The sequence below is a fragment of the Drosophila montana genome, unplaced genomic scaffold (assembly GCF_035044405.1).
Source record: "Drosophila montana isolate Dmon_TW-CO22-7 unplaced genomic scaffold, ASM3504440v1 contig_402_1, whole genome shotgun sequence".
NCBI lineage: Eukaryota > Metazoa > Arthropoda > Insecta > Diptera > Drosophilidae > Drosophila > Drosophila montana.
The window spans coordinates 2588716-2612639 of record NW_026998739.1 but is presented as its reverse complement, the minus strand read 5'-3'; the positions used below and the strand labels follow the sequence as shown (position 1 = coordinate 2612639).

Here is a 23924-nt window from a genome sequence, read left to right as displayed (position 1 = left end):
ATTAGTGGTGAAATGCGTAATTGAATAGCTCGGTTTAAACGGCCCGCATAGAGAACACCAATTATTTAATTAGAATGTCCAAAACGTCCAACCCAATGCGTATTATGTCGATGTTTGTTAACCTCTACACAATCTCTAACAATCTGGCAACTCGCTCTTATTCTCAAACAGAAATAAACGCCAATATAAATCAGTCAGTATTATGCGCTCTCCCTCTCTCTTTCTCTGAATTTAAATTAAATTTAATTAATGAATTTAAATTAAATTTATATAGGAATAAACGCAAATTTCCCTAGCTAATTTACTAGTCGTCCATGAATTAAAATAGGTTTTCTAAGACTCAAAAAGCTCTCTCCACCTTAAAACGATTTGGAAACTCTGTCATAAACTTGGCCAATTCGTTTAACTAAATCCCTAGTTTGTCGTGAAGAGAATATTTAGTTTTACATTAAGACAAACTAGTTTCTTTTGTTAACCCAACATCATTTTCGTTCTTTGGCAACTCTGCCATTTTATAAACTTGGAAACAAGTGTATTTTTTTAGAGATTGCCAAGTTGATTTTGAATCAAACCCATTTATAAAATTTACTTACAACTATGCGTATCTATGTGTACTTACGTGTGTGTGTGTGTGTGTGTGTGTGCGTGTGCATGCAGCAAATATTCATTAAATTTGACTGCCGGAGCAATTGCATTTCCCATACTTTGATATGCAGCTTTGTGGTTTCCGAGGGCTTCGTCTAGCAGGGCGGGTATCTCGTTGCACAAAGGGGCGTGACAGGGGCGTTGGGTATAGACGGGGACATGGTGGTCATTCAGTTTATGGTGTGACTTTGAATTTGTTGCTTTTGCAGCTGCTGCCTAATGCGCTTAGCTGCGTTTGGGCCAACCTCTCTGACCGTAAGTCCTTTGTATTGCAAGGGAAAGGATTTCCATTTGCAATTGCAACTGAAAATATATGCAAGTATCAGATAGTTTAAACTAAATATTGCACACATTAAATATCTAATAAGGATAAAATGGGATTACTTGAGATTACTTTAATATTATCATGAAAGTTAAATCTTTAAATCGTATTAAAAAATAACGAAATACCCACGCCAGCTTGAAATAAGTGTTAATTCGATCGGCGTGAAGCAAGTATACAAATAAATATCTTTTGTTGAACTTGAAAAGGGGAGTTTGAAGCCAAACGGAATAAAAAAGATTTTTCCCAAACTAAAAGATATTTTACCATAGATTTACGGGTTTGGTGATGTGTGCTTTTCACCATTAAAGACTTTCGCATAACTTCATTATACCCTATTTTCCCAATTTCAATCGGTACAGTTGATTATTACTTTGGCACAATGGAATGTGTCTAAAATGAAGACAGGTCTTCGTTATGGCGATAGCAATACGCATGTATTCAAATATTTGTGGGGAGGAGGCAGCAAATATTTCAATCAATTTTATAGGCTGAACTACATTTATTTTCAACTGGCAAAAATTTTGCCTATCTCAGAGTGAATTTTGCGTGTGTATTTGTGTGTGTGTGTGTGTGCGTATCTGAATCATAGTATCAGAATGGGCGCATATAAATAAATGCCACATTGATTTGTTTGTACTTTATTTAATTTCCGTAATTTCCGTTTCATTATTACCAAACCAACCAAAATCGAAAACCAAATATGTGCGTACGTGGATGCCTCGATACGTTTATACATACACCCAGGTGTGCCATCACAACCGAGCAATTTCCGGGCCACTGATATCGGCGAGACCGCAGTCACATTGCAGTGGTCCAAGCCGACGCATTCCAGCGAGAATATTGTACATTATGAGCTCTACTGGAATGACACATATGCCAATCAGGATCATCACAAGTGAGTTGGAGCCCCCTTCCCGCTCGCCGTCGCCCTCACCTTCACCCAACTAATTATGAAACAGTAAGAAATTTAATCATAAAAATCATTCGCAGACGCATCTCGAACTCCGAGTCCTATACGCTTGATGGTTTGTATCCCGATACCCTCTACTATATCTGGCTGGCAGCACGTTCCCAGCGTGGCGAGGGCGCCACCACACCGCCCATACCCGTCCGCACCAAGCAATATGGTAAGTGCTTTGCCTTTGCTTAATCCTAAGTTAGGTACCCCGAAAAAAGGAAGAAAAAAACACATAACGAAACTCAACTAAGCCGTAGAAATCGTACGAGTTTCTCTAGTTTAAGTACAAACCAAAAAAAAAACGACTCTAAACATAAATTTCGTTTCAACATATAACTATATAATTACATATTTACTATAAACATATACATATATATATATATATATTATTTATATATATATTTATATGTTCAATGCCTTTAAGTGTAGTTGATTATTCAGTTGAAATACCTTTATATATATACATATGTGTGTTATATGTGGGTGTGTGTGAATATTTTGTGTGTTATGGCACCCTCAAGGAGACAGGTAAAAATATCATGTGTGTGTGTGCGTGAGTGTGTATGAATAAGGTGTGTTATGACTTGCACTTTTCTGCCTTTAACTTAACTATTAATATAATCACTATATATACAAATATTTACTATATTATATATTGTATGAAATGTGATTCTTTCTAGTTTCTTGCAAGTTATTTATACTTAGTTCAGTTTATACATACACTATATCATACACTAGACTACTCCTAAATACACCTGTACATACCTTAAATAGTTTAGCTAAGATAATACGTAACATACATACAACAGTTTAGTTAGGTATACTATCCACAATATACAAAACCAAACTAGTTATGAGCCCGATTCTATTCAGTTATTAAGTTAAGAAAGGCTTATGTTCAAATAATTATGATTCACCAATAGAAAATAAATACAACATTTATTTAGAGATGAGAAAAATAAAAAATATACCCAACTTTTTTCTATCTTGGAGTTTCCCACTGTTAAATACGTAATGTTTGCCTCCAACCCTTTTTCTTGACTAGTTTCTTATAAACAACTACATTTTTTCACCTGGTATTAATTATCAAAAATTTCTAGACAGCATATTGCGCCGTCGGTACTATCCGACTATTGTTAAATTTTTATATATAAAAAAATATAAAAATAATAAAACAAATAAATTAAAAAAATATTTATAAATATATAAAAATAAATATAAAACAAAAATTATTATTTATTTTTCCGATTTCGATCTATTGGTGAAACATAACCCCAAAAATAAACAAAAACTGCTCACGTTAGCCAACACTGTAAACATCACCACATGACAGTTTGCATACAACAGAACAGATATTTCTTTATAAACTTTTTTTTAAGATTATTTAAATAAAATAAATGTGAATGATATTTATTTTTATTTAAATTATATGCATAGGAATGCTATTATGCCAAATGTGTAGCTTTTATTTCAAGTGTTGAGTTAAGAAAATTACGTTTAAAAGTATCTGCAACTTGTGCTCAGCCTCAGCATGTCAAATTTTTAATGCAACTGCAACTTGAACTGCACCAATGCACAAAAAGCCACAAACCAGAATTCCTAGACAATACTCTACTCTCATTCTCATTCACTCACTCGTCCTCTCTCTCTCTCTCTCTCTCTCTCTCTCTTTTATCTGAATGTGACTTTCTCTGTTTGCGTGTGCATTTAGTAATTGATTTTGAAATACATTTTAATAGAGCAACGCGCAAAGACAAATTGTACAAGCAAAACGCCAGCAGTAACAGTAGTATCTGGCAATTGTATATAGATACTATATCTAACATTATATATGTATATATATATATATTTTCTATATTTATTTGTATTGCATCACTTTTGGTTTCCATATTTGCACGTTTTGCATACTTGTATGATTTTGAGCATAATTAAAGTTTAAGTGGTTCCAGTGGTTCCTGGCTTAACAATTGTTCTGTGGCTGCCACAAATTGTGCTCACAGTTCTGCCAAACTTTCACACATGGAGAAAAGGAGAAATACAGAGAGACAGAGAGAGAAAGAGAGAGAGAGGGAGGAACGTGGGAGCAAACGTTTAGCTAAATGAGATATGAGTTTGGCATGCGGATTATTTAGTGGTCTAAATTGACTTATTCCCTGCAGTTTGTCATAAGTTATTTGCAATGGCTTTGCAATTTTGGGTTTTGCCAACAGCAATTAATATAAAATTTAACCTATTACGTTTCAATTACGTGTAGTGCATAATATTATTTTCATAAATGTTTTGAGTATAGTTGAAATAAGTTCTGGACTTGAGTCAAATTTAATACTATATATAATTTAGAGTCGAGTTAGTTTTATGTTTTAGCTGCTAGTTTCACGTTTTACGTACAAATAAAATATGTTAAATAAAAAATCCATAGCCACATGGTTTATGCAAATTAAATGTTCATATATCTCCGTATACCATGTGTGTTCGCACTGTGCGTGTGTTAATGTATGTGTGTGTGAGCCTTACAATTAGTTTAAGCTAGTTTTAAATATTTGCACACTTTTATATTTTTATTAAATATATATAGCTCGTTTAATGCACGCTTTTAAATATTAAATGTATTCCAATATTATTAGTTTATATACATATATTTCTCTCAGTGTGTGTCTCTTGCTCACTCGTTCTCGTAGCTAGTTGAAAATTTCAGCTCAAAATCGTTACCAAAAAATATGCACAATTTAATTTAAGCGAGAAGCAGAACTTCTCCAATAAAATAGAACAAAACGCTAAACGCTAAAAAAAAAAAAGCAAACAACATTATTTGCATAAACCATTGGATCTATAAAATTTATGTCTTGAATCTCATTTGAATTATTATTTCATATACCCAACTTATATGCCTACCTTATATACTTATGCCTATCCATTATGTCATTTATTTAACATAATTTTTTGCTTTCTTTCGTTACATGTTTTTTGGTTTGAAACAATTTTTGTTTGGTTTTAACGCTAATCGCTGAACGCTATGAAAAAAAAACAAATATCTCTGGCTATAACGCAACCAAATTTTCTATGCACATCACCGAAAAAAAAAAAAAAAAAAAACAACAACAACACGTTCCCATCTATTATGTAATTAGTACCAGGTGCACCGCCACGCAATATCACGGCCATTGCCAACAGCTCGACAACTATAGCGCTTAGCTGGCTGCCTCCGCCCGCGGAGCGCTCCAACGGTCGCATCGTATACTATAAGGTACTGTTCGTGGAGGTGGGCCGCGATGACGACGAGGCGTCCACCTTGACCCTGAACATGACCCAAATCGTGCTCGACGAGCTCAAGCGCTGGACCGAGTACAAGATCTGGGTGCTCGCCGGCACCTCGGTGGGCGACGGTCCGCGCTCCCATCCGATCATAACGCGCACCCAAGAGGATGGTATGTATGCCAATGACAATCTTACCTATGCGTAAGTCTTAACTCAAATCGTATTCTCTTCGTTCATTTATCAGTTCTCATTGTTTTTTAACTTATTTTTAATCTCATCTCTTATATACATATGATTTTAATTACAATTTTAGTTTAGTTTATAACTTTATAACCTTTATATCTACCTAACTTATGCCTCATAACTAATCAACGAAAATTTTTATACGATTTTTGAATTTTGATAACGAGCAATCCCAACGCAGGAGCTGCCGGAACGCCGCAATGGAGCGTTTTGTTTTTGGTTTTTATCAACAAAATTTGTGTGTGTCTGTGTGTGTGTGTTTACCTAAAGTCATTTTAGATATGCGACTGGCAGTAAATACCATATGCTACATACATATGTAACATATATGTTCTTAAAAGCTGCAAATATTCATATATTTTTGAATGCAGCTATATTTTATACATTTGAATATCCCCCCTTATTGTAGTGTATTATTTGTATTATACAATCCTGACTATTTTTTTAAGTTCAAGAGACATATTTCGATTTTTACAGATAGAAAACTTCAAACCAAATCCATCTGATACGAGTTAATTAAATTATACTCAACTAATCTATATAAAGTAACTTCTCGATAGAAACTTAAATCTGTCAACCTTTTAAAACTCGTATCCTTTAGTTACTTAGTGAATTTCTTATGAAAATATTCTATCAAAATTTTCAACTACATCTGTACCCTTTTGGAGATTCTAAAGATTCCTGAGCAAACTTCGCACTAAATTCTTTTCATGCAAACGAATTCTATAAAAACATTTCTGCAGATTGTTGCATACAAATTCAATTAATATTTTAATTCTATTAAAATATTAAAAATTAAAATCATTTTAAAATATTTTAAGGATTCCTAAGATCTTGAACCATTATAGATATTTTATTTAATTTGTATTCTGTTTATATGTCATCGAAATATCATCCTCTACTTCTGTCATTTACCATTTCTCGTCCGAATATTCAATTTTATGTTGAACCCACTTTAAATTGTTTTTCTTTCACAATTATGTATGCTTTTTAATTGTTAAATTTCCATAAAAAAATTTAAAAAAAAAATAACAAATTTTTATTGGTACTATAAAATTGCATATTTTTTGGCGCAATTTTTGACTACTTTTTTGCACTTGTATCTCTATGAAAAATCAGAAACTAACTTTTTTAGCACAACTCCTATATTGTGTATTATATGCAAGAACGAATTTTTGTTATTTACTTGACTCTCAACTCGTCTGAAAAAAAAATACATGAATTGGATAAATATTATAAATATATATGATAATTTTTGATCGATATAATGCATCAACTTTTTTGTGGTAATTTGTATAGCACCAAGAAAAAAAAAAAATAAGAACATGAGCTCTGTGTTTTTGTAAGCGCACCAGATACTAAACCAACTACTTACTTACACACACATATACACACATACATATCTTAAACAAATATAAATATAATCTAAACAAATATCAAATTATGATTTTTGTGAATTTAGTTAGTTTGTTTGTTGTTTATTTTCTGCGAACCACCAAAAGAGCCGCATTAAATATTAAATTGATTTATTTACATAATTAAATTTATGCAATTATAAATGTAAACACACGCTCCCATTACCTCACAAACAAGCCTAAATAGGGTCTAGTTATATTCAAATATCATATATATAACGAGAGCAACACAAACCCCACTTCTCCCCCTCTTACTACCCGAACCCTAACCCACCCCCATACATAAGCTCCTTTGTTGTGGTGTACCTAAGGCAAATAATGCAAAACGTTTGGCTGCATTTATGTATTTATTTTTTGTTTTTAGTTGCCACACACACCTATATATATATAAATATATGTATATACATATATATTTACGTGTATGCATACATATTTAATAACATTTTGCAGCAGCTCGATGTATATTTTTGGACAACGCTCCCGAGTTTGTATTTGTTTTTTGATATTTGCACTGCATTTTTTTACAAACATTTTGCACTTTGGAGACCCCGCCCCCTACACCCCCCCCCCCCCCCCCCACCCCCTTATATGGTATTTTCTTTATCGCTTTGCAAATGCGCAACAACATGAGAAAATCCTTAAATTGATTTTCGCATAAAAATTATTTGATTTTTGTATTTAATTTGTATTCTGTTGACACATTTGATTAAGTTTTATTTGCCATCACCTGCATGTTTGCCCAGTTAACACATTTGCATCTGGTTCAGCATTTTTTATTCGATCCATCCCCACTCTCTTGACCCCTCGCCTGTTTTTGTTATTATTGTGGCCGGACCTGAGCCCCCCTCAGAGTTGATCCCGCCATTTGTTAAGGCAACAATGGACCAATTTTTATTGTTTATGCTCACATTTTTTGCACAACTAATTGTTTATTTTTTTTTTTTTGTGAGTTTGCAGTTCACAGAGAGCCAATTATTTAAACAATATATAGTTAATCAGCATTTGTGAGATAATTAAGCAGAAGTCTTTTCAATATTCCAACAATATATTTCAATTAATCAAACTGACTTTCTGGTTCGTACGCATGTGAAATACTGAGAAGTGCCTTTATAATATTGGAAAGAAGTCATTTTAATTCTATTTAAAGAATAGTATTAAAGAAAGAAATATTTAAAATTTAAATCCATAGAAAAGTTTTCAAAAACCAAAGAAGTTTCTTTCGATTTGATTCTGTATAATATGAAATAGGGCTGCTTGAAATTCAAAAGTTAAATACTTGTAATATTTTTTAGCCTTTTTAGCCTAAACCACTTTTTGTGATGTAATTGTTGTAATAAAATGGGTTCAAAATAAAAGGAAACTTCTCAGCTAATTATTTGGCAGCACCTTTTAAAACATCTAACTGCTTTGCTGAAATTCTTTGAGTTTTAATTTTTCTGGAAGACATTGTTGACATTGTTGCACTTTCCCTCATCATTATTTTTAAATATCTCAATATTTTCGACACTATTTTTCTTTTACATCCGCTTCTCGCACAATCATTAACTGCTTGTTAGCTGTTAAATTGCTTGTTAAAGTTCCTATCATGCTTTATAAAGTACCGATTAATTTTTGCTTTTGTTTGAAACCTGTCGACAAAATGATAAAAAGTTGGCACTCACTTAAGTTGATTTCTTTAAGCACAGTTAATGAATTATACTTATTTACTTAGCGTTAAGCACATAGTAGTACGTCTCTAGTCGGGCAATCGCAACTAAGTTAAGCATTAAGCACACTACAAAAGCCACTTTGATAATGTACTTAGGTAAGCACTTGAAAAAGCACCTGAAAACCGAAACTGAAAAAGCACCTGGAAGCACCTAGCACATGTATGCCCAAAAGATAAAATATCTATATAAGCGTTAGGTGTACACAATATGTACACAATTACTACTTATACGTAAAGCAACCTTTTTGATTTCTTTCGAAATATTATTATGAGCAATGCACCTCAAGCACATTCACGTGTGTAGTCAGCACATTATTCTACACAGCTCTATTCTCTGTCTTTGTCGCCTACTATATTTTAATTGTACTCAATTTAGCACAATGTGTGTCAGTGTGTGCGTGTTTTCTGTGTGTGTGTGACTAAGTCACTTCCATTGATACCCCTGCGGCTACAGCATTTCACACTTAAAGGGTCAGCACATAAGTATGCTACAGTATTTTTTCTTCCACATATGTAAGTATATATTGCTTCTATTTTTTTTGTATTTTAATTTTTATTTCATATACTTTCGCATATATGTTTCGTTATGATGATGCGCTTGTTAGCTTCGCTGAGCTTCGCTTTCAATGCGAAATGCAAATAGCACCTGGCCCAAAGCTGGGCACTTGCTTGGTTCTTTTTTATACTCTTCCACTCAGTCACTCCGTAATGCAGGCAGCTTGCCTTTTGTGTGTGCCACAGTAGACACACACGTTCCGCTCAGAACGGCAAAAGTACCAAAAAAAAAAAGCAACTGGAATACGGAAAAAATTGACACCTTCGAGGGTATACTCAACCTACAGTTGTTCACACCAAAAGGGGTATTCCACATGCAAAATAAAGTATTCTGCGTTATTAATAATTCAAAAAGTAATCTAATTTCCGTGGTACTATTCAAGTTTATCGACAGGTCTTTTAGATCTGTACAGACATATATGTCCGTCCTTATTTTCTGTGTACCAAATAAGTGATATATGCAATTTACAAGAAGTTTAAAAAAACACCTTATCATGTGCCCAACATCTTTATATTTACAGGGTATTAAGGGTAAATAAGTACGGGCTATATAAAAAAGCAGCTTAAAATTGTAGCTTAGCTTAGGACTTGCACGTAACTTCGTTCTTTCTATTCAGCAGCATACAAAGAGAAAAAAATAAATATATTTAGAGAACACCTCCTAACGGTAGAATTTTAATTATTTTATATACCTTTACTATGCACGTGTTGTCAGATTGTGTGTGTTTTAGTGTGTGTGGGTGTGAATGCAGGTGAAATGACAAGACACAGACAAAGCTACTGCAAAGTGCTACAGTTGACGTACCTCTGCACTCGCCCATATAACCCCACGCGACCATTCTGCCCCAACGTGCAGTGCTTTGGAGAACACTAATGAAGCATAATTTAACATTTGTGCCGCGGGTTGCATTTGAATAATTTTTATTATGCAGTTGCTCAACCTTTTTAACGAACTGAATAAAAGTTAAACAGCCCATATACATTAAATCAAAACTATATACTGCAAATACTAAGATTTTAAAGTATTGTAGAAAATCATACTAAATAAATATCTCAAAATATATACCAAGATTTTTATGGCAAATTGTTTTATGATATAGATTATATTAGTAAGTTACTTTTAAGACCTAGGATCACTTTAAGATGTAAGCTCTACAAAATACCACATCATACTATATATTTATACAACTGCAACACATTTGTAGAGTATCAAAGCGGGTGTGCCAACAAATATGTACATTTTGTATCATATCTTATAATCTTCAGATAATTTGATAAGCTATTTTCATTTTAATTTCACCAACTACTATCTTTTATAATTTCATATGATTTTCACTTCAAAGCCATTCCCGTAATATGCACTAAATACTTTTTGAAACTGTATACTGTAAACTAAAAAGCTATATCTTATATCTTTTTTCATATACTACTTTAAAAAAAAATCACACACACACTAAAAATCACCAAATATATCTTTGCTTGGCCACTCGCACCTTGCACTCTACTTGCTCTGTTTCGTGCACCTTTTTTTGAATGCAAACTCGAAATGGAAAACTGTAACCAAAATTTTTGAAAACTTTTTTGATGTGAATACAAAATATATTGCGAAATTTGATTTTTGAGCGCAACATTTAATGGATGGTGGTTTAATATTAAAAATACAAATAAAAAAACATTTTAAATCTATTTAGAGAAAAAGAGTGAGTATTTTTTAAATGGTTTGACTATAATGTTTAAGAATGCCCCATAGCAACCTATATATATAAATTTATATTTATATCTACAATATCTTGTACTATTTTTACTTTTAATTGTACTGGTCCAGAATATTGTTGACCAATCACTAAAGAATCAAATCTCTTTTTGTTTTTTGACATGTTTTTTCTATTTCACAACAAACAACAACATTTTTGAAAGCCAAAAAGTCTGCGAGGATTTTGTAACTGAGCTCTTGACTTTTTCAACAAGAGCCCCATATCTAACGATATTATATATACGTACATCTACATATATATATTTTCTTTTATTTCAACCATATGTTTTATCCGAATTTGCACCCGAACAGTAAAAACTTTTTTGAATGCTTACATGTTTGTTTTTGCCCAATCGAAAGAGTTGAGCAAGTAAAGAGCCTTAACTGGTTCGATCTTGTTTCGATTGTCAAGTTTTTGTGTACATTTTTTGAGCTACTCTATAAGTATGTACTATTCTATATACTTAGCAAGGTATCAACTGCACTTCTTATTCACTTTTTGTGCACCTACTACTGAGCAACCTATTTATTTCATTATTTATAATCTATACCTACCTACCTAACTATAACTATACATATATAGCACCTAAGCAGCACTTTCTTTGATACTAATGTAAAGATTTTACGACTTATACATTAAATATTTTGATTTTCTAACTGTGATGTGGTGACTTGGTTGACTTGGAGCTAAGTTTGTTCTGGTTTTGTAAATTGCTCCTAGGGTCTAAGGCAACTTTAGCACTTAGTTTTTAATGTCTCTAGTTCCATATATATGTCTTTAAATTAAGCAATTTAGCCATAAGGAACCCCAAAATTCTTTTATACTAGCCTAAGTTAATTCCTAAGTACTCGTTAAGTATTCAAATAAGTTCTATGAAATTACGTTCCTTTTGCTGACTGTAAGCTAATCTCGTGTCTCTTCGTCGTCGTATCTAGTGCCCGGAGATCCGCAGGATGTCAAGGCTACGCCCCTAAACTCTACATCGATACATGTGAGCTGGAAACCGCCACTAGAAAAAGATCGCAATGGCATCATACGTGGCTATCACATTCACGTGCAGGAAATGCGAGATGAGGTGAGTTGGGAAAAGGGGAAAGGAAGGATTTAAGGAAAATAAAATGCTCTTTTTTCTTGTTAATTTCTGCTTTTTACCAGGGCAAGGGCTTCCTCAACGAGCCCTTCAAATTCGATGTGGTCGACACGCTGGAGTACAGTGTAACCGGGCTGCAACCCGACACAAAATACTCAATTCAGGTGGCCGCGTTAACGCGCAAAGGTGACGGCGATCGCAGCGCGGCGGTTATTGTAAAAACGCCCGGAGGTGTGCCCGTCCGACCAACGGTAAGTCTGAAGATTATGGAACGCGAACCCATTGTTTCCATTGAGCTGGAGTGGGAGCGTCCGGCGCAAACGTACGGCGAACTGCGTGGCTATCGCTTACGCTGGGGCGTCAAGGATCAGGCTTTGAAAGAGGAGATGCTGTCGGGACCGCAAATGACCAAAAAGCGTTTCAACGATCTCGAACGTGGCGTGGAGTACGAGTTCCGGGTCGCGGGCAGCAATCACATTGGCATCGGCCAAGAGACGGTCAAGATCTTCCAGACGCCCGAGGGCACACCCGGCGGACCGCCGTCCAACATAACTGTACGATTTCAGACACCCGATGTGGTCTGTGTCACCTGGGATCCGCCAACTCGAGATCATCGCAATGGACTTATCACACGTTACGATGTGCAGTTCCACAAAAAGATCGATCACGGCCTGGGCTCCGAGCGCAACATGACGCTGCGCAAAGCGGTCTTCACCAACCTGGAGGAGAATACCGAGTACATCTTTCGCGTGCGTGCCTACACGAAACAGGGCGCGGGTCCATTTAGCGAGAAGTTAATTATTGAAACGGAGCGCGACATGGGACGTGCCCCAATGTCCGTACAGGCGGTGGCCACCTCCGAGCAGACAGCCGAAATCTGGTGGGAGCCGGTGCCCAGTCGCGGAAAGCTGCTTGGCTATAAAATCTTCTACACAATGACGGCTGTGGAGGATCTGGATGATTGGCAAACGAAGACGGTGGGTCTAACTGAATCGGCAGACCTGGTCAACCTGGAGAAGTTTGCCCAATACGCCGTAGCCATTGCAGCGAGATTTAAGAACGGACTGGGACGCCTGAGTGAGAAGGTAACGGTGCGCATAAAGCCCGAGGATGTGCCGCTTAATCTGCGCGCCCACGACGTCAGCACACACTCCATGACGCTCTCCTGGTCCCCGCCCATACGCCTAAATCCGGTGAACTACAAGATCAGCTTTGATGCGATGAAGGTGTTTGTGGACTCGCAGGGTTTCTCCCAGACGCAAACGGTGCCGAAGCGTGAGATTATTCTGAAGCACTTTGTGAAGACGCACACGATCAACGAACTGAGTCCATTTACCACGTACAATGTAAATGTGAGCGCGATACCTTCGGATTATTCCTACAGGCCGCCAACGAAGATAACAGTTACCACACAAATGGCAGCGCCACAGCCCATGGTCAAGCCGGATTTCTATGGTGTGGTGAATGGCGAGGAAATATTGGTTATATTGCCACAGGCATCTGAAGAGTATGGCCCCATCTCGCACTATTATCTGGTTGTGGTGCCCGAGGACAAGTCGAATCTACACAAGAATCCCGATCAGTTCCTCACAGATGACCTGCTACCCGGACGCAATAAGCCGGAGCGTCCTAATGCACCGTACATAGCTGCCAAATTTCCACAGCGCTCCATACCCTTTACCTTCCACCTGGGCTCGGGAGATGACTATCACAACTTTACCAATCGCAAGCTGGAGCGCGAGAAACGCTATCGGATATTTGTACGCGCCGTGGTGGATACGCCACAAAAGCATCTGTATACGTCCAGTCCCTTCTCTGAGTTCCTGTCGCTGGATATGCGCGAGGCGCCGCCCGGCGAACGACCACATCGTCCGGATCCTAACTGGCCCTCCGAGCCGGAGGTTTCGGTTAATCGCAATAAGGATGAGCCGGAGATACTCTGGGTGGTGCTGCCCTTAATAGCCGCCTTTGTTGTCTCCACCACGCTTATTGTACTGTATGTGGTTAGGCGTCGCCGCCAGCCCTGCAAGACGCCCGACCAGGCGGCAGTAACGCGTCCACTGATGGCCGCTGACTTGGGCGCCGGTCCGACACCCAGTGATCCCGTGGACATGCGCCGACTGAACTTCCAAACGCCCGGCATGATCTCACACCCGCCCATACCCATCTCCGAGTTTGCCAATCACATTGAAAGACTCAAATCGAACGACAATCAAAAGTTCTCGCAGGAGTACGAGAGCATCGAGCCCGGCCAGCAGTTCACCTGGGATAACTCCAACTACGAGCACAATAAGTCCAAGAATCGCTATGCCAATGTCACAGCCTACGATCATTCTCGCGTCCAGCTGCCCGCACAGGAGAACGTCCTCGGTTCGGACTATATCAATGCCAACTATTGTGATGGCTATCGCAAACATAATGCGTATGTGGCCACCCAGGGACCGCTGCAGGAGACCTTTGCAGACTTCTGGCGCATGTGCTGGGAGCTGAAGACGGCGACGATTGTGATGATGACCCGTTTGGAGGAGCGCACGCGGATCAAATGCGATCAGTATTGGCCAACGCGCGGCACTGAGACTTACGGTCAGATATTTGTGACCATCACCGAAACCCAGGAGCTGGCCACCTACAGCATACGCACGTTCCAGCTGTGCCGCCAGGGCTTTAACGATCGCCGCGAGATCAAGCAGCTACAGTTTACGGCCTGGCCGGATCACGGTGTGCCCGATCATCCAGCTCCGTTCCTGCAGTTCCTGCGTCGATGTCGCGCCTTGACGCCACCCGAGTCTGGACCAGTTGTGGTGCATTGTTCCGCAGGCGTGGGCCGAACTGGCTGCTATATAGTGATTGACTCGATGCTGGAGCGCATGAAGCACGAGAAGATCATTGACATCTACGGCCATGTGACGTGCCTGCGCGCTCAGCGCAACTATATGGTGCAAACCGAGGATCAGTACATCTTCATACACGATGCCATACTGGAGGCCATCATCTGTGGTCTGACCGAGGTCGCTGCACGCAATCTGCATTCCCATTTGCAGAAGCTGCTCACCACCGAGCCGGGCGAGAGCATTTCGGGCATGGAGGTGGAATTCAAGAAGCTATCGAATGTTAAAATGGACTCCTCCAAGTTTGTTACCGCTAATCTGGCCTGCAACAAGCACAAGAATCGCCTGGTGCACATCCTGCCCTATGAGTCGAGTCGCGTCTATTTGACGCCCATTCATGGCATCGAGGGCAGCGACTATGTCAATGCTAGTTTCATTGATGGCTATCGTTATCGTTCGGCCTATATTGCGGCTCAGGGACCTGTGCAGGATACTGCCGAGGATTTTTGGCGCATGCTCTGGGAGCACAACTCCACCATAGTTGTTATGTTGACCAAGCTCAAGGAAATGGGCAGGGTAAGCTGAACTATTCTCTTTCATTGGCTATCTCTCTCAAGTATTTACTCTCCCTCGCCCTCTCTCTCTCTCTCTGTCTTTTGCAGGAGAAGTGCTTCCAGTATTGGCCCCACGAGCGTTCCGTGCGCTATCAGTATTATGTTGTTGATCCCATCGCCGAGTACAATATGCCACAGTACAAGCTCCGCGAGTTTAAGGTAAGGTATATCACGTTCCACATTATCTATACTTTACTAATTGTTTCGCTTCCAACTATCCAGGTAACCGATGCTCGTGATGGCTCATCACGCACGGTGCGCCAGTTTCAGTTTATCGACTGGCCCGAGCAGGGCGTACCCAAGTCTGGTGATGGCTTCATTGATTTTATTGGACAGGTGCACAAGACCAAGGAGCAGTTTGGCCAAGATGGGCCCATAACGGTGCACTGTTCGGCCGGTGTGGGACGCACAGGTGTTTTTATCACGCTCAGCATTGTCCTGGAACGCATGCAATACGAGGGGGTGCTGGATGTGTTTCAAACGGTGCGCATATTGCGCTCCCAGCGACCGGCCATGGTGCAGACGGAGGTGAGTTGACCCCGAAGAGAGGCTTTCCGGCTTATTCGGTTTTGCCCCAATCCGGTGGAAAAACTTCTTTATTATTTTAGAGCATTAATTAAAATTATCTTCTTTGACAGGATCAATATCATTTTTGCTATCGCGCTGCTTTGGAGTATTTGGGCTCATTCGACAACTATGCAAACTGAAGGAGTTGAGCAGGAGGAGGAAGAGGAGAAGGAGGAACAGCAGCAGGAGTTGGAGTCCGGGCTACAGAGCAAAAGCGTTGTCAACTTTAAGTTCATGTTAAATGTTGCATGTTCGTTTTCAACTGTACGCATAAAACGCATTTATGATATACACGGATACCTTAACTTTAAAGTATTATAGCCAGATACTGCCCACAATACTTACTTATACTATATAGTATATAGTATACAAAAAATTGTGTAATTCAAATTTTAAAAAATCACTTAATTCTGTCCCTGTTTTGATCAGTTACTCTTGTTTTACGCCTCGGTCTTTTGCTATGTTTGATTTCGTATAATGTAAACTCAAAAAGACTGTTACAAGTTTAATTATCAGTAATTTATACTTAAATGCATATATCCCTATATGTACATATGTATGCATATATATATGTGCATACAGTTTTTGCTCGAACTAATCAAAGTAGTCAATCAACTTGTTGTGGTGCGGCGGCGCCTCTCAAAAAGCGACCACCCACTGGTAAACCTATACATATTTGAACTAAGGACTTGGTAGCTTTTAAAACTTACCGCCTAAACGAATCTCGAGAAAAGCATAAGCTAAAGTCAACTAGTTGTCATTTAAACTTTAACGAGAGCAAATGGTAGAAGCATGGAGTTCAAATCCCCATTAATCATAACATTCTAGACTTTATGTGCATGTATTTGTGTGTGTACAACAATCAATCAAATATGTTTAATATGTTTTTATACTTGACATACTTAAAAAGTCCGCTTAGGTTCTATATATATAAAAACAAATATATATATATAACGCAAAAGCAAATGTAAACCGTGCAATTAGTCAAAAGTCTTGCGTAGTGCATATCTTATAAGGCAGCTAGTTTTAATTAGTTAATAGATTAAGTTCCGTTATCAGGCATGTTTTCTATTTTATTACATTCCCAAAATATGCTTACAAGAGCTGTCCAGATTTGTAAAACTCTAGGTCTTTGTACTTTATATAAGTAATTTTATTCTACCAGCTTTCTCATTCCTGCCCAAGTATAATTCTAAGTTAACCATTTTTAATTTGTTTTATAATTACATTCCTGTATATACCACAAAGCCCTACAGCTATACGAGTAAATAGGATCCTACAACTAGAAAATTATGGTACCTAAAGTGTATGAAAAAGACAGCATAGATAATAAACCCAGCAGATAAACAGAAGAGTAATAAGATAACTGTAGATATGTATTGTAGAATACTTATATGATACGTCTATACAATTATAAAACGCACCCATTTATACCTATAAAGCTACACTACAATATGACATTATGAACTTAGAATTATTATAATGTACATACATATTTGATATGCAGTTCAATGGGCCGATAGTATTTATAAACGATGTTAGCAAGCAAATGCATAAAAGCAAATAATATTAAATTAAATAATAATTATTAGCCGAACACATGTTAAACAACAATTGTAATACGTATGTACACTACAGATATTAACGCATTGTGCATAATGCATTATAGATATAAAACACATACACACACACACACACACAGACACTCATATATACACACCCACACACACATATGTATCTGTTATAACAAGTTTAGCGCGTTGCCCACTAAAGAAGGAAATAAAAGAATTGGAGTTAGGACCTAGTAAATTGACAAGTTGGCTCAATGCCATTATCCAACAAGGTATTGGGGCATATTTGGAAAGTATATATAGTAATGAAAAATTGAATAAATAAAGATTATAGCGTTTACAAATACGATTAGCAACAATAAATGTCTAATAGATAATGGTAATCACCACAGCGTTGCAAGCATATTTAGCATCCTTCTATATAAATAAATTACAAATCTATATTGTATATTACAACAAAAAATTGGTCAGCTTGTCAAATTTTGTTAATACTATATGAAATTGTTTAATATATATATATATATATATATATATACATACATACATATATTTTACCATTTAGTCAGATTTAAAAACAATTTTAATGATACATACAGAAGGCCCTAAAAATTAATCAAGCTAGAGACGAGCGATTGTATTTCATACACATAATTGTTTAAGTAAGAAACATATTACGTTAAACATTATCATACGACTAAATGTATCAGATATATATATATAAATATATATATACCGATAAACCAATGAACATGAATATTAAAAGACGAAATAAAATACATATTATGGAAAAGAATACCCCAACTCGTGTCATATTTTCATTGGATAAAAAAAGATGAATTATGTTGTTTTCCAACGATTATTTATAAATCGCGTAGTTTCTTACACTCATATAAAAAACAAAAATGTTTTTAATACAAAAACTCAGTTTACAACCGACGGCCTTCATGTTAAAGGCAAAAAGCCGTCATTGTTGTACTGTTCCGGATATCTTGTTAAACAACAGAGTGCTGCATACAAAAAAAAACAGTTTTCAATCAATTATTCCTACGGGATGTCCATCATATAGAATCCCGAGGTTTATATGTTTCATACAAGAACTTTATCCTACAACTACGACGGTCATAAGGCATCCATATGCCATAGTAACACGATTTTGATAAGTTTGTTCATACAAGAACTTAAAATGCTAACTATGATATGTAGAAGGTTTAGATGGTTGATCTAAGCTACTCAGACATATCTGCCATATCTGCAGCAAGTTTCATAGTAATAAAGCTGAGACATTTACTTAGAAGCAGACAGATAGAAATATATACAAGCGGACGGACATGGCCAAGAATATGAATACATTCTTTTGAAAGAGTTTGCTTCACATTATAAAATGTGATAAAATTTTAATACCCTCATCTAGGGTACATGAAAAATATGTTGGGACTTACCCATCCAATAATTACAACGTTCATAACAAATAGGTAAAATAAAAGTAAACCAATGTAAGTAAAGAATGCGTAGCTCGTTAGCTAGACTCGGAAGCAACAGATGATTCTTTGGAGGCCTGATTGATCTCAGACATAATGTTCAAGGGATCCTCACTGCGTAAGTAACCATTATGCTCGGGATGCGATTCGAAAACGACTTCGCCTCGTATCACTCTAACTCGGGGACCATGTGCACGTGCCGTAAACTTGACCTTGCCGCACGTATCCGGTCGTAGACGGCGATGTGCGCGCAATCCACTGACCACCACGAAGTTCTTATCACAACCATAGCACTTGTAACGTTTCATGCCAATGTGACGCGACAGATGGGAGATGAGCGTCTCGCGATGTGTGAAATCTAGCGAGCAAACCTGTAAAACGATAGCATTTTAATAAGATTAAGAGGAGCCTATTAAGAGTGCGCTCTTACCTTGCATTTGAATGGTTTTTCACCTGTGTGCCGGCGCTGATGGACGCGCACCTGGCCGGGTGTGCGAAAGCGTTTGTCACAGTAGTTACATTTATGCGGCAGCTCGCCAGTGTGTATCATTTTGTGGATACGCAAGGCACCCACAGTGGTAAAGCACTTGGAGCAATCCTCGCACTGATATTGAGCAGGACGAACTATTGGAGCTGGTCGTGTTGACTTAGCAGGAGCTGAGGCGGGTGGCGTTAATGAAAGAGCTGCAGGCGCTACAGGTGCTACAGGAGTTGGCTTTGCAGAAGCTACTACTGATACTGGAGCGATTACTGGAGGAACGGCTTCTAGAGAAGCTACTTCTGCTGCTTCAACTACAGATTCGGGTGCTGCTGCTGTAGTACCTTCTGGAGCTCGCTCAGTAGAAGCCGCGGTTGGCTCTGCAGCACCGGGAATCACAGGAGCTTCCGCAGCTGTAGTAGGCGCAGCTGGGGTCATCTCCATTGGACTTGTGGCTGGAGCCATTTTGGATAAATTCAATTCTACAAATATACAAAACATTGTTAGATAATAGAAGAGCAAAAATATCATCTGTTTTCAGTCTGGCAAAATTTGAATATCCTTGTAGACGACGTTTACTACATTAAATTACTTCAAGCAAGGATAAATCATAGGCACAATTGGTACTCACTCTTGTAAGTCTTGACCTCCACTTTTATATGCTCGAACTCTGCTTCCGCAATGCCGTGCACTTGGGTCATGTGGTTACAGAATGGTAAATACTGTTCGTAGCAGCGCGCACATTTAGGACATTCCCAGTGAAAACGATGATTGGGATAGGTATAGCGCAATTGACGCACTTTCACATTACTCGATTTTGTGGGAGCCAGCCGGAGCACCTCCAGCTGCGATGGCAACACTAAATTGTTGTTTCTCTTGGGCGTTTGCAATACGCTGCCGGGCAGTGGCAATGTCTGCTCTATGCTGCGTATTTGATTTTGGAATTCTGTGATGATCTTGCGAGATTCAGGCAAACTCTCGAATAAACTCAAGGCATTAAAGTAAGCATTGCGATTTATGACTGCCTTTTGTGTGCCTTCTGCTTGTGACGTACTGGATGCAGTTGGGCTAGGAACTGTGGCGGCCGAGTAGTTTTTGGAACCAACGGAAACTGAGCTTATGGACATGGCACTTGGGAGTGTAATAATCTTGCTGCCAATGGTGCAGCTATTCGAATTGACGCTCGTCGGGCTGGGCGCTATTTTAACGATCTTGGTGTTTGGCGGCAATTTGATTAGCATGCAATTGCTGGGCAGAACCTTTAAGACGTTGGCTGCAATATTTGGCTTGTTTTTGAACGATTGCAAGACGTTCTTTTTCAACATATTTTTCTGCTGATTACTGCCTATTTTGGGCTTCAAAATGTTTGGCAGCTTTACCGATGCATTAGTGTTAGGTATTGGTACAGGCTTCCATTTGCCTGCGGGCACAACTGCAAAAAAAAAAGAGAATGTAAATAAAAGAGTCCAACAAGCTGCTTTAACTAGACGGACATTGCATGAGTTCAATATGAACTCTGAACAGAGCATAAACATAATAATACTAACTCTTATATAGAGTACCTACACTGTATGGTTGGGGGCACAGGCGTTGGTGTTTCAACGCTCCTTTCAGTTTCAACTTTTATGGGTTTCTGTATCGCCGGCAAACGCAATTTGCCGCGCAGTTTTCCTGCAAGGCTGTTGTTTATCCAGTTGGCATCCTGGCCAGAGCTCAGCTCATCTGCTTCGGACTCCGGCTCTGTTTTGATAACAATATCCGCCATTTCCTGCTCATACTCCGGTTCCGGCTGTTGCTCTTCGGCTTCCAGCGGCTCCGTTTTAATTTCCACATCACATGCCAGTTCCTCAGGCAATTTGGCGTCAAGCTTGCTGACTGCCACCAATTGGCCTACATTGCCATGTATATCAGCATATTCGACCTGGCCGCACAGCTCCTTGCTGTGCTGCCGATGCAGCTGCAATCCCTGGCGCGTCTCAAAGTGCCGGCGACATACCGCGCAGACAAAACGGCGAACATAAAAGTGGCTGCTCATGTGCTTGGCCAGACTGGCGGCATCGCTACAATTCAACTCACAAATCTGTGTAACGAAAAAGAAGAAACACCCGTTATATTATTGAAAATGTTTATAATTGTACATATATATAAATTAATCGGAATTTACTAATATGTGACGAGCATAGTAAAGCTTGGAGTTGCAAAAATCTTAAAATCAAGAAAATTGCATATAAACAAATTATTGAATGTGTGATAAAATTGTGATTCACTATCGGAGGGTATAAAAGCCTGTGAAAACTAACAATGGGCGCCCACTGTGCTCAGAACCCCGGTAGTGACATCTCTCTCGCACTTACCCTACAGCTTGATCCATTTACACCGCCCGCATGCTTGCGAAATTCATGCTCTAGAATCTCCTCAAGCGTGTTGCACCAGAAGCCGCATCCATGGCAGCAGAAATGCCGATTTAGCTGGTGGTTAATCTGGTGCGAGGCCAACGCCAGATGATTTTCACACGTAAAACTGCAAATTTTGCATACAAATGCACCGAGAGTGTCGGCCGGGGCAATTTTTTCACAAGATGACGTCACAAAAAACTGTAAGGCACAGAACCACACTGTCACACTCAAAGATATGTTTGCATGTATGTGTGCTGAGATTATGTGCTACCTTTTCTTGCTGATCGAACGTGCTGAGGCTCTCTATGAATTTAAGCTCATCCTCGGATTTGCAGTCATGCACCGGCACCGTTATCATATTTGGACGCTCTTCGATGATTTTCATAAAGCTGCCCGCTAGAAAACAGCAAACATTTTACAGATAAAATAAAACAAAGCTAACGGTATAGTGCGTAGTAAAAATAGACGCAACACATGCAAACCTACAGCCATGCGCACGCACACATGCACACGCACACATAGGTACACAAAGGCACATTGTCAAAGCAAAAGCACTCATATTTACCGCACGTCATATCCAATTCCTGCGCGTCCTCATCCAACTCCAACTTTATTTTTGTATCATCAATATCAAGTTCTTCCTTTTTTATAACAATTTCCTCGTGCATCGCTTTATGGCGTAAAAAAAAGTGCGCAAAATAAATTACCGCTGCGATCAGTAGATGCTATCGACTTATGTCCGAAAATGTATCGAATACAACCTCTGCCGCATCGGCGATATATCGTATACCGTCGGCTACGATAGCTACATATCGATAGATTTGCATGTGCGGAGCACGAAAACAATAGTCGATATACGTACATTGAACTGTAACAGAACAAGAGATACTGCTATAAAAAACAATAAGCAAACAAATTGTCTTTGCTTTAAAATTAAAGTTGTTAATAGGGTGAAGCCTTTGTCATTTAATTATTTTAAACGAGGCATCCAATAAAGTATTTAACAACGAAACGACTTAGAAACAACTAATGTTTTAATTGTAAGAATAATTTTATGCTGAAATTCTGCGAGCGTAAACAAAACAAAAAAAGAAAAATGAGCAACAGCGAGGATTCACAGCAATATCTCACAGATATGTTAGTCAAAGAGGAAGACGATGCATCGGGTGGTAAGCAATTAATCAATATAATATAAGTGCTTATAAAGATAATTGCATTGCAGACGAATCGGACCGACAGGATGGACATGGCAGCATGCTGCGCGAACAGGATCGATTTTTGCCCATTTGCAACATTATTAAGATAATGAAGGTACCAGTGCCGCAGAATGGCAAAATAGCCAAAGACGCCAGAGAGTGTATACAAGAGTGCGTCTCGGAGTTCATATCATTTATCAGCAGCGAGGCCATCGAGCGCAGCGTCGCCGAGAACCGGAAAACAGTTAACGGGGATGACCTGCTGGTAGCCTTCAGCAATCTGGGCTTCGACAACTATGTGGAGCCCCTCTCCATTTACTTACAAAAATATCGCGAGGTGAGGTGGTGTCTTAAATTAACTCTTTATTATGACAATTTTGACTAACCTCGTTTTCTTTTTCGCTACACAGTCAAACAAATCGGACCGCAATTTATTTCTGGAGGGCAGCTATATGCAAACCGACGACGCTAACGACTCGGGCAAGCAGTAGCAGACTATCATGGGGGCTTCTTATTTAAGTTATTAGTACCCTTGCAGAGGCTTATATAATTTGGAAAAAATTCTGCACATTTGCATTAATAACCTAGCCGATTTAGCCATGTCCGTCTGTCTGTTTCTAAAAAAACTAGTCTCTGCTTAAAGCAATCCTTAAGGAACAGCTAGGCCTTTCTTTTGCAGGCAGTGTGTCTGAGTTGCCGGAATCGAACCCCTATATCTTATTTATATTACAGAAGTACATTTTGACGAAAAACTCGTTTGGTTTTTCGAAATATATCAATCCTAATAAATCGCGCACCATATGTCTGCAAGTGTATTTAGTCTTCGGCATACCGAAGTCAGTGTTCTT

The 23924-nt window shown here is 38.4% G+C and overlaps 3 protein-coding genes across 12 annotated transcripts in view; 2 read left to right on the top strand and 1 right to left on the bottom strand.

Moving 5' to 3' along the window:
• Lar (tyrosine-protein phosphatase Lar) overlaps positions 1-17415 on the top strand; it is a 163149-nt gene extending 145734 nt beyond the window's left edge. For 4 of the 8 annotated variants that reach the window (XM_064698211.1, XM_064698209.1, XM_064698212.1 and 1 more), the window contains 8 exons: positions 1715-1865; positions 1961-2097; positions 5057-5353; positions 11794-11933; positions 12014-15352; positions 15439-15549; positions 15613-15918; positions 16029-17415. In XM_064698211.1, coding sequence (XP_064554281.1) covers positions 1715-1865; positions 1961-2097; positions 5057-5353; positions 11794-11933; positions 12014-15352; positions 15439-15549; positions 15613-15918; positions 16029-16097 — 4550 coding nt within the window. In that variant the 3' untranslated portion in view covers positions 16098-17415. Of the gene's footprint in view, positions 1-1714; positions 1866-1960; positions 2098-5056; positions 5354-11593; positions 11709-11793; positions 11934-12013; positions 15353-15438; positions 15550-15612; positions 15919-16028 lie in introns of those variants that run through there. The other 4 variants (XM_064698213.1, XM_064698214.1, XM_064698216.1 and 1 more) reach the window with 3 other exon arrangements.
• Positions 620-22630, bottom strand: LOC135439468 (sal-like protein 1). 3 transcript variants are annotated; one of them, XR_010438059.1, is made up of 8 exons: positions 22446-22630; positions 22152-22276; positions 21839-22078; positions 21051-21564; positions 20116-20916; positions 19437-19966; positions 18968-19377; positions 620-948 (listed from the first exon to the last, which is right to left on the bottom strand). XR_010438059.1 is itself a non-coding variant. In XM_064698217.1 (7 exons), the coding sequence occupies exons 1-7, from the start codon at positions 22546-22548 to the stop codon at positions 19045-19047; spliced, it is 2646 nt and encodes an 881-aa protein (XP_064554287.1). In that variant the 5' UTR covers positions 22549-22630; the 3' UTR covers positions 16553-19044. The 3 variants fall into 3 exon arrangements, 2 of the variants coding, with proteins under 2 accessions (XP_064554287.1, XP_064554288.1); XM_064698217.1 differs by lacking the exon at positions 620-948 and having other exon boundaries at positions 16553-19377; XM_064698218.1 differs by lacking the exons at positions 620-948; positions 21839-22078 and having other exon boundaries at positions 16553-19377.
• A 130-nt stretch (positions 22631-22760) lies between these two features.
• Nf-YB (nuclear factor Y-box B) lies at positions 22761-23912 on the top strand. The gene is made up of 3 exons (XM_064698229.1): positions 22761-23049; positions 23103-23413; positions 23487-23912. The coding sequence occupies exons 1-3, from the start codon at positions 22935-22937 to the stop codon at positions 23565-23567; spliced, it is 507 nt and encodes a 168-aa protein (XP_064554299.1). The 5' UTR covers positions 22761-22934; the 3' UTR covers positions 23568-23912.
• The last annotated feature ends 12 nt before the right edge of the window (positions 23913-23924 follow it).